Genomic DNA, 11,532 nt, shown 5'->3' with positions numbered 1-11,532 from the left:
ACATATGAATGAATGAATGATGCCCCAAGCTCACACTCGGTGCTGAGTCCCACTCCGACACCCAGGGGGCGCTCTAGGCCGACATCGCTCTCGGGCTCACGCCTCCGCTCTAGCCGCCAGGACGCCGCTCTATGGCATCAGGGAGGCGGGGCCCGTGGGCAGCTGGGTCCTTTTTGTCCCGACGCTGCGAGAGCGCGCACAGCGCGTGCGTACGCGACGGCGGCGGCTGGCTTCGCGCGGGTGGTGAGAGGCGAGGCGAAACGAGGCAAGGCGCTGCGGCTCGGGACCCACGGAGCGGCAGACCGAGCGGCCCCTGCGGCCGTCGGCGGCCAGGCGGCCTGAGATGTTGTCCGGGAAGAAGGCGGCGGCCGCAGCGGCGGCGGCGGCGGCCGCGGCGGGGACGGATGCTGGCCCAGGGGTGGCGGGCGGCGCCGAGAATGGCTCGGAGGTAGCCGCTCCGCCCGCGGGCCTGGCGGGCCCCACCGAGGTCGGACCGGGGGCGGCCGGGGAGCGCACTCCGCGCAAGAAGGAGCCTCCTCGGGCCTCGCCTCCCGGGGGCCTGGGCGAACCGCCGGGGTCCGCCGGGCCTCAGGCCGGGCCCACGGCCGTGCCCGGTTCTGCGACCCCCATGGAGACAGGAATAGCAGAGACTCCGGAGGGGCGGCGGACTAGCCGGCGCAAGCGGGCGAAGGTGAGGCTCGACCCCTGTCCCCGCGACGCGTCCCGGGGTGTCGCTTCCCTCGAGTCCCCCCTGGCCTCCCCTCTGGACGCGCGGCCGCCTGGCCTCCAGCCTGACGGGTGGGGCGGGGGAGGGGGAGGGTCTCCTTTGTGCGGGGACCGGCAGACGTGGGCATGGGGAGATCGGGGACGTGAGAGGCTGTTGTCGTGACATCCTGGACACCCCTCATATTCTGGCTGGGAAAATGGCTTCCCGAGGTGGAGTCGTGCCTGGCGTTGTTGGGGACGCCTCTTGTTTGTCCTCCCATGAGTCTGGAAACTGTTTAGCAGGATGATGGCTTCTTGGCTGATGCTAAAGAAATCGCGGGAAAAAAAAAAAGGGAACTTATTCTTAATCACCATCATATTTATTATTACTGTTAATTACTATTAGGCGTTTGCTGTATGCCAGGAGTTTGTGTCTTTTTGCTTTTACTCTCCCTGTGATCTTTGGGAGTAGATTTCTATAGATGAGAAGCCTATGCGGAAACTAATATCGGTTAATTAAGTTGCAAGCATATGGGAAAGAAAAAGGTTTGACACCAAGCAGGACTACAGACAATTCCTGCTTCATTTCTCTGCTCAGTGTTGTGTTCAGCGTATCACCACTTGTCTCTTTTGCTAAACGCCCACAGGCACTTATCCTTAGCCCCGTTTTAGGATTGAGGCCCACAGTTTAAGCAACTTGCCTAAAGTCACGCAGGTTAAGTTAGAAACATGGAAACCCCATGCTTGTGATAGGGTATCATCGGCCCCTGAAACAAAGGACCACAGCGGATGGTAACAGTGTTCAGGGCACTGGAGCAGCGTTAGGGCACAGACTTGGGCGTTTTTTGGAAATTTCATATTCTGATTGAAAAAACTGGAAGTATATATGGGTATAAGACATAGTAGACTGAGGGTGTAGCACAGTGGTGGAGTGTTGGCCTAGTATGTATGAAGCCCGCAAAATAAATACATGTATTTATTTTATAATAAATTTTGTTTTATAACAAATATTTTATAAATATTAAGTAAAGTTGTGTGGCTTATGTCATTTATGCTTGTAAAACTTATCTGTGGTTTTATTTTGTTTTTGATGTGGGGTCTTGCTGTTGTTGCCCAGGCTGGTCTCAAAACTCCTGGGCTCAAGCAATCCTCCCACCTCAGCCTCTGGAGTAGCTGGGATGACAGTGCACACTGCTGCCCCTGGCGGTTGTGTATTTTTTTTTCTGCTCTTATTTTATCATTTTTACATTTACTTACATGTGTATACACTGTTTGTGCCATCTCCTGTGTATCATTTTTAAGTGCAGGTGAGATGAGGTGCTTCTTGTGATGAGTACCACTCAGGTAGAGAACCCTGTTTGAACTGCCTGCTTGAGAGACCTCTCTAAATTATACCCAGTGCTTGGTAAAATGAACTTGGAGGAAAGGCTTTTGGAGACCTTTACCAAAGCATGGGTTAGAAAAGTCCAGAGGTCAGTGACCTCAACCCTCAGAAATGAAATAGAGGGCAGGAGTCCAGTAGGGTTTTGTTTTACCATTTCAGTAGAAGGTGTGGCCAGAAAAAAAAAAACAGATTTGAGATAATTCACTATTTTAAAGTGTACAATTCATTAATTTTTAACATATTCACAAGGACGAACAATCAGCACTACAATCAATTTTTCAGTATTGTTGGCGCCCCCCAGAGACACCTGTATCATTAGCAGTCATTTCCCATTCCCTCTGCATCCAGCCCCTGGCAGCCCCTAGTCTATGAATTTGCCTATTCTGAGCATTTTGTATGCAATCATACAATATGTGGCCATTCATATTTAGCTTTAGTATGTTTCCAAAGTTCAATTATAGTATTTCCAGTCATTACTTACAACTCTTTTTAATTTTTTTTTCTCCTTTTTGGAGTTGCTGGGGTTTGAACTCAGGGCCTCACACCTGCTAGGCAGGTGCTCTACCACTTGAGCCACTCTGCTAGCCCTTTTATGTGGTGGGTTTTTTTTTTTTTTTTTTTTTTGAGATAGGGTCTTTTGAACTATTTCCCCCAGCTGACTTTGAACCGGAATCCTCCTGATCTCTGCCTCTGGAGTAGCTAGAATTACAGGTGTGAGCCACCAATATCCAGCTGTTTTTATAACTCTTCTGACTAAATAATATTCTCTTGTATGGATATGCCACCTCTTTTCATTTGATGGACATTTTGGTTGTTTCCACTTTTTGGCTGTTATGCATAGTGTGGCTATGAACATTAATGTACAGTTTTTTTGGTTTTTTTGGGGAGTGGGCACTACTGGGGCTTGAACTCAGGGCCTTGCGCTGGCTAGGCAGGCATTATATCCCTTCAGCCACTTTGCCAGCCCTTTTTTGTGTTGGATATTTTCGAGGTCGAGTCTCTCGAACTATTTGCCTGGCCTGGCTTCGAACTGAAATTCTCACTTAGCTTAGTGAGTAGCTAAAATTATAGGTGTGAGCTATTGTGCTTGGCTAATATGTTTTCAGTTCTCATGGTATATACCTAGGAGTGGAATTGCTGGGTCATACAGTAATTCCATTTTGTCTTTCTGAGGAACTGCTGTCAAACTTTTTTCCATGGTTGCAGCTGAACAGTTTTTACATTTTCACCAGCAGTGTATGAGGGTTCTAATTTTTTCATGACTTTGGCTACAGTTGGTATTGTCTGACCATCCTACTGGGTCTGAAGTGGTATCTCACTATGATTTGATATGCATTTCCCTGGTGACTAATGATCAGCATCTTTTCATGTGCCTATTGTCCATTTATATCTATTTTGGTAAAGTGTCTTCAAAATTTTGCCTCAGTTTAAAAAATTGGGGTTTTAGAAAAACTTGAGGTTTTAAAAACTTTTGTAGCAAGTTCTTTATTTTGGTCACAAAAGATTTTAATTTTGGTGTGGTTCAATTTGTTTTTCCTTTGTTCTTTTTGCTCCACTGGTTTAAAAAAAGTGTCGCCTAATCCAATAACATGATGATTTACTTCTGTGTTTTCTTCAAGGGGTTTTATATAGCCCCTCCATTTTGGTTTATAAACCTTTTGGAGTTATTTGTGTATTGTATGAGGTAGGGGGTTCAACTTCATTCTTTCCCATGTGAATATCCAGTTGTTCCAGCACAATTTGTTGAAAGACTATTCTTTCTCCCATTGAATGGCTGACACCCTTGTTGACTGCCCATAAATGTAAGGGTCTGTATCTGAACTCTCAGTTTTATCCCACTTATCTGTATTTCTGTCTTTATGCCAATACCACACTATTCTGATTAATCTAGCTTTATAAAATGTTTTGAAATCAGGGAATGCAGGCTCTTCAGTTTTGTTCTTTTTTAAGATTATGTTGGTTGTTCTCAGCCCTTTGCATTTCCATATGAATTATAGGGTCAGTTTAGTAATTTCTGCAAAAAGGGAAGCTGGGATTCAGATTGGGATTGTATTAAATCTGTTGATGAGTTCGGGCTATTCTGTAAGATTTTTGTCTTTGTAATTTTGTGTTTATTTTAATTCCCCTTTGCTGTTTTTCCATTTTGATTAGCTCTTAAACTTTCAAAAGAACACTGAGGGTTAGGCTTGGTGACTCAACCCTGCATTCCTAGGTACTAGGGAGGCAGAGATCCTGAGGAGCTGGAGAATTGCAGTTTGAGGCCAGCCTGGGCAGAAAAGTTCCCAAGACTCCATCTCAGCCAGTAAAAAGCTGGACATGGTAGCTAATGACTGCAACCCCAGAGAGCCTCCCCATCTCTGCCTCCTGAGTAACTAGGATTGCAGGTGTGCAATTCCTGCTGAAAAGGTGGTCTTTTGGAGTTAATTCATCTTTCTGTGTTTTTTTTTCTTCAAGCAAATAAGCTACTTTGTAAGGTAGTTAGGTTTTGTAAGCAAAATGATTATTGCCTGTTTAGCATAGTAGGAAGTGATTAGTAATTAAGTACTTCCAGTGGAGAAAAGGAAGTGAAAAATATTTAGAATATAGTACACAGTAGTTTGAGAATCAGCAGGGAGTTCAGAGGGACAACTGAGTGTTGGGAACAATGGGTAAACAAATGTAATTGGAGATGGCTTTTATCTAGGATCAAGGTAGGAGGGATCAGTTTAGGTTATAGAGTTATGTTCAGATTGTAGAGTGTGCTAGATTTATGCTATCCAATACTATGGCCACTGACCACAAGTGGCTATTAAAGTTAAAATTAAAAATGTTTTTTCAGTCTCACTGGTCACATTTTAAGTGCTCAGTAGCCAGATGTGACCAGGGGCTTCAATATTGGAAATACAGGTACAAAACATTTCCTTTTCACAGAAAAGTTCTATCAGACAACACTGAACTAGGCTGTGAAGTATAGACCATAAAGGAAAAGATGAATTTATAAGTTTAGAATAATTAGTAAATAATTTGTAGAGGAAGTGGGCCTTGGATTTTAGGCATTGAATTAGCAGAAAAAGATGGGGAGAAGCTGTTAAGGAGTTTAGGAGTGGTTAGAACATCATTGAGTGCTTCCATCCCTAATCCCCTTGGGATGGAACCCAGGGCCTGTTCATGCTATGCTAGTGCTGTATCTCTGAAATACATCCCAACCCTGAGGACTGTTGTTTTTTTTTGGGCAGGGGGAGCAGGGGGCTGGAGAGAATAGTACCCAGGTCTGAACTCCGGGCTTTGTGCTTGCTAGGCAGGCATTCTACCAACCCAAGCCATGCCTCCGCCCTTTTTGCTCTGGTTATTCTGGAGATAGGATCTCACTTTTTGTGCAGGTGGGCCTGGACTGCAATTCTATTTTAGGCTTCCCAGCTATCACTGGGATGACAGGTGCACCCACCACACCCAGCTTTTTTTCCCTGTTAAGATGGGATCCCATAAACTTTTTTGCCCGGGCTAGCCTGAAACTGTGATCCTCCCACTCTCAGCCTCCTGTGTAGCTTGAGAGGACAGATGCATGCCACCACACCCAGCTGTTGGTTTAGACAAGGTCTTGCTAATTTTCTGCCCAAGCTGAACCTTAAACCGCCATCCTCTTGATTTGAGTCTCTCAAGTAGTTTAGGATTATAGGCATGAGTCATCAGCACCTGGCCCTGAGGACTTCTTGTTTAGTGTGTTTGAAATGATGAATTTGATAGTTTAGAGCCATTTTAAAAAATTTGGCACACAACTGTAACTATCCAAAAATATAACATATCTGGAAAATTGATAAGCATTTGTGCCCTAGACGAACTATAAAGGAAGAAAGATTGGAAAAAAAAAAAGACTGGAGGCTAGTGATTGGAAAGTGAGTGAATCATTTTATAGTACATGTGGAGATAAGGAAGAGACTATAGAGATGAAAATTTGAGAGTCATCAGAGTAAAAGTAAAAATAATTACTCTACTCATAATTTGCCTCTTGGAACATCTATAAAGATGTGGAACCATGGAAGTCTGAAGATTTACTTGGGGATGAGGAGTCCCAATCCATTGGGTTCAAGGACTTTTCTATCCTCCTCCCTTCTTAGGGGAATAGATGATTTTAAAGCTTTATTAAATTGGGGGAATCCTTTTTATAAAACACAAAATCCCCAAAATACTATTTATCTGTTTCTTATTAAGAAGTTTAAACTTACACTATTTATATTAGTTGTCAGTCTGAGAAAATGAGTCCATTGGTAAAGCCAAATTTGAGATTGGAGATTAAGCAATCTTGTTTCAACCTTAGAATCAAATTTTTATTTCTGCTTTTGTTTCATTTATGAAGTATACAATCCAGAACTGATTGATAAGTAGTGTAGAAGTTTTTTATTTTATTTGCTTCTTTTTTTTTTTTTTTTTTCTTTGTGGTACGGGGTTTGAACTTAGGGCCTACACCTTGAGCTACTTGAACTTAGGGCCTACACCTTGAGCTACTCCACCAGCCCTGTTTTGTGGTGGCAGTTTTTGTTTTTGTTTTTGTTTTTAAATAGGGTCTCGAACTATTTGCCTGGACTGGCTTTGAACCTCAATCTTCCTGAGAAGCTAGGATTACAGGTGTGAGCCACCAGCACCCAGCATCCTTTTTAAATCTTCCTTACTGTCCATCTAAGGACATACAGTTGAATATAAATGATAGAAGAAACTTTATTTTCAGGGATATGTAAAATTGAGTTACGTGAGCAATGGAAGTTAAGGTGCTGGTGTTCTTAAAGAGTTAAGGCTTAGTTTAACACATAGGAGTGTAGATTTATTTGTTTTAATAATGTACTTTAAAAATTAAAATACTACATGAAAAATCCTAGGCTCTGTGGAATGGTGGCGTTTTCTTTTTTAAGTAGTGCCTTTAAATGTTCTGTAGGTTTTTTTTTGTTTGTTTTTTTTTTCCTGATTAAGACTTTTTTTTTTTTTTAATGGTATTAGGGATAGAACCCAGGGCCTTGAGTTTGTTAGGCAAATGTTCTACATTGGAGCCAAGTCCCCAGCAAGATTAAGAGCTCTCTAGAAGAGCCTTTTCCAGTTATATTACTTTTTAATAATTATTTCTTGGTCAAACATTGGATTAAACAGACTTTCTCAGTACCTTTAATGTGACTCTATTAGAGAGGGTTTAAAAAGAACAGTTTTCCATACTTGATCTTGGATCCCTTCTTTCTTCAAAGGTCTTTGTATCTAATGGAACAACTTTTGGGAAAAGCTGAATTATTGCAGTAAGAGGATTTTCTTAAAATGTATCCATTGCCTATTAGGTACTGTTTAAGCGATTATTGAATGATAGGATCAGTGGGCAGGAGAGCAAAGCAGAGAGTCTTTAGGGGAAGAAAGGGGTCAAACACTCTTGAGGGGTGTAAAAGAAGAAAGAAAACTGCATACTATAAGCTTCTTTTTTACATTTTCTGATCTTTCTTTGAAGTCTTTTTTTCTCCTTTTTTTTCTTTTTTCCTTTTCTACCCATTGTCCTGAGATGTATTTCTACAGTTTTTCTCAGTTAGAAAAAGTTTAGTATCATTTACATTTCAGGTTTTCTTCAACCATGTTTTTAGCTTATTAAAGGTAGGGGATGTACTCATAATTATTTTTTCCATTGTGCAGTGTTCAGTATTTCAGTAAAAGAATACTATACAATTACTTATATGTTGAATTAAGTTCCTACAGTGTAGATCATAACTAGTCAACTTATCTTTGATTTTTTTATTTCCATTTTGTAACCCAATCTTATTTTTCAGTAAACCTCTTTCATAGCTGTTCCCTCATCCCCCAAATCCTATGGTCATGTCATTTAAAGAGGGGAAAAGAAAAAAGAGACAAAAAGAAGGGAGGGAAAAAAAAGTACGCAGCCACCTAGCGCTGTTTCAAAGGCATTTAGAAAATTAAGATAGAAGCTGGGCATGGTGGCACATGCTTGTATTCCCAGTACTTGGTAAGAGGCAAAGGCAGGGAGATTTTTGAGGCCAGTCTGGTCAAAAATTAATAAATAAATAAATAAAATTAAAAATAGATTATATTCTCTGTAATCCATAGGACTATTCATTTAGAATCTAATATATTAGATATGTTGTATGTGGAAACTGTTGTCTTTGTTCTTTCTCCGTATCTGGTTATTTTATTTATTTCATCTTTTCATTGACTCCGTAGTGTTAGAGAGTTGTACTTCCTTGAATTTTTTTTCTTTTCTTTTTTTTTTTTATTTTAAAAGCACAGACTTGTCCTTAGACAGGCTTGGTACACAAACACACACACACATATTATTTTTTTCTTTTTGTGATGCTTGAGATCAACCCCAGGACCTTGCACATACTAGGGAATCATTCTACCACTAGAGCTACATCCTTTGTCCTTGTTTTTTCAAAACAGGGTTATCTTATACAGTTCAGACTGGCCTTGAATTCTCTTTGTAGCACAGGCTGGCTTAGAACTTGAGCTCTTCCTGCCTCTGCCTCCTGAGTGCTGGAATTGCAGGTGTGTACCACTATACCCAGCTGTAGTTAACTGTGTTTTTGTCTGTGAGTTATTTTAGTCTTGTTGGACTTCCAGTATGTGAGCATGATATATACACACTGGAAAAAAACTTGTAGGAGTTGTAGAGAGCCTCAGAAAATTTGAATTTTTGAATATATAGATTATGCTAAGCCTGAATTGACACAAGATTGTTTCATTGGACTTTAAGTTTTTAATAATTACCTATTATAAGCAAGTTTGTTCCTTGTTACATGTGTATTTCCTTTAAAATTTGAAGTTAGAAAGCAGTTTATATTCACTAATGGTTCCAACCAGGGTCCCTGATTTTAGAGGTTCACTGTACTTAACTTTTGCTGATGTAATTTCCACATAGGTAGAATACAGAGAGATGGATGAAAGCTTGGCCAACCTCTCAGAAGATGAGTATTATTCAGAAGAAGAGAGAAATGCCAAAGCAGAGAAGGAAAAGAAGCTTCCCCCACCACCCCCTCAAGCCCCACCTGAGGAAGAAAATGAAAGTGAGCCTGAAGAGCCATCTGGTGAGCTGTAGTAACCAATCACAATTTGTTTTATCTTAGAAATAAGAATAAGTGGATTTAGTCCTGTTAGGCAGTGTAGCTTATGTCTTCATCTTTGGTTTATGCTCTGATATTGAGATTCTTGCCATGTGTGTCTTTATATGTGTGTGTACACATAGTGGTACTGATGATCTTTTTGCGTGTATATGCATGTACATATATCAGAGGAAAGTAATGCATGGCGGTAGAAGGACAATGACAGTGTAAGTTGGTTAGAAAGTAGGAGGAAAATGGTTAAGAGAAAACACAACCCCAAACTCCAAAGAACTGTTGCTGACATTAACAGCTCTGACTCACAATTTAAAGGTAGAATGATTCAGAAATTATTCTGGCTAAATTCTACACTAATAACATAGATACTTTCTGATAAAACCTTCATGGTATGGATCAGTTTTGAGGTATGCCTTTTCCTGGTGAGCAAATGTAAAAAATGGTAGTACTGGGGAATTGAACTCACGTTCTCTACCATCTGAATCATTCTCCCAGTCCCATAAAAATACATATTCTGAATTTAAAAGGAAAAGGCCTAAGTACCTATAATTGTTTAGTTCTTGAGCCCTCCAATCAAAGGAATGGTATTAGAAAAGACTAAAGAAAGAATCTAAGCTTACACAAACTTCCTTATGCCATGGAAAGACTATTGGAATCCATATAGGTTTCAGAGCTTCAAACAGCTTTAAAGAACTCTCACTAACATTCCTAGCTCTGAGTTCTAGCTTTCTGAGGCTGTGTCCTGACCAGTTGGGGGAGTTCTTCTTCTGTTTTGGAAAGACCAAACAAAAGAAAAAAAAAAAATCTTAGTTTTTTTGTAACTTCTGCCCTTCATAACAATTCGTTAAGTTTTTAACTTTGAATTTTACTAAGTTCCTCTTCTTGGTTTTTTTTTTTTTTTTTGGTGGAGGGGAGACAGGGTTTATGTAGCCAAGGGTAGCCTTTAACCCTATCCAGATCCTGCTGCCTCCATCTCCTGAGTGGTGGTGTTATATGCATGTACCATCATGCCCAGCTTCTTGAAATACTTTATATTTCCATTAACTCCAGAACCACTTGCCTCACCAATTCTTTTAGTCCTCTGTCTTTTGAAATCAAGATGCCTATTTCAGACTTCATCTGCTGTATCTTGTATTAACTTTCTTTGGAACACAGATTAAGCCATGTTTTGACAAGTTTTATCTTTTTTTAAGTGTTTCTCCTCTACAATGTTACTGTAAATTACTAGAAGTTATTTTACTTTAGAAAAAACACTACTGGTACTGCTGCTTCGCTTGAGAATTGCAAGTCAAATGTTAATTTAAATTTAGGTTTAGAGCTGAAATTCTGACTGAAAATTTACAATTTATAGGATTGAAATAAAGTATAATAAAGTAAATACTGTTTGAAAACAGAAAAATTAGATTGTAGATCAATTCATCCCATGAGCCACAAGTTTTTCAAGAGTGTTTTTCTTAGAATTGTCTTAAAATGACTTATTGGGCAACTCCTTGTTGGAAGGTTGCTAGACTCAGTGCTGTATTACCTTTAGGTCACATATCTAGAGGCAGGCATAGCCTCAACAACACCTCTCATATTACTGATTCTTCCTTCTAATTCTTCCTTGTCCTATATATTTGGTTTTCTTCTTCTGTTCTTACCTCCAATTGTTCCCTTAACCCCTCTTCCCTTCCTCCTTCTGTAGTCTTTTGGATCTTTACCTTTCTTTTCTTCTTCCTTTGCTGTGCATCAGCTAATGAGATACCTGTCACAACTCAAGAAACTGCTGATTTCTCAGTTCAAGGACTCTTAAGTATTATGCAGTGATGATCTGATAGCTCAGTGTTACTTTATCCTCCTTTTGGTGTGGTCGTCAGTGATTTATCATAGGTACAAAGTTGATAAATTCTGTCTTCTGAAAAATTTAAAATAAGTTTTGCTATTTTTGTTACATAAATGTCAGGCACTGTGGCCATAAAAAGTGTCTTAGTAAAGGGGTTTAGGATTTAGGGGAACCATCTTTATTCTATTGTGTTGTAATTTAAATAAGTTATCTTGATACTCTTGGGGATAGTTTTGTTTGAAGTTGAGGGTATCTGCTGTGCTTACAGATGTGTAGGTAACAGCCAAAATTTTCCAGTGTGTTATTTGTGGTTATGAAAAGAAAGGTATTTTTTCTGAGCGCAAGTGGTTCATACCTGTAATCCTAGCTACTTGGGAGGCTGAGATTGGGAGGATCGAGGTTTGAGGCAAGCCTGGGCAAATAGTTCCCAAAACCCCACTTCCAAAATAACCACAGCAAAATGGACTGGAGTTGTGATTCAAGTGGAAGAGTGCCTGCTTTGCAAGCATGAAGGTGAGTTGAAACCCTTCTTCCACCCCCCCCCCCCA

The 11,532-nt window shown here is 40.6% G+C and overlaps 1 protein-coding gene across 2 annotated transcripts in view; it reads left to right on the top strand.

The window, feature by feature from the left end:
- The first annotated feature begins 203 nt into the window (after positions 1 to 203).
- Positions 204 to 11,532, top strand: part of Kdm1a (lysine demethylase 1A) — a 65,010-nt gene continuing 53,681 nt past the window's right edge. For both annotated transcript variants that reach the window (XM_074081036.1, XM_074081035.1), the window contains exons 1-2: positions 204 to 691; positions 8,967 to 9,132. In XM_074081036.1, coding sequence (XP_073937137.1) covers positions 344 to 691; positions 8,967 to 9,132 — 514 coding nt within the window. In that variant the 5' untranslated portion in view covers positions 204 to 343. The remainder of the gene's footprint in view (positions 692 to 8,966; positions 9,133 to 11,532) is intronic.

Source organism: Castor canadensis, chromosome 7, assembly GCF_047511655.1.
Source record: "Castor canadensis chromosome 7, mCasCan1.hap1v2, whole genome shotgun sequence".
Lineage (NCBI taxonomy): Eukaryota > Metazoa > Chordata > Mammalia > Rodentia > Castoridae > Castor > Castor canadensis.
This window is presented reverse-complemented; position numbering and strand designations above follow the sequence as displayed.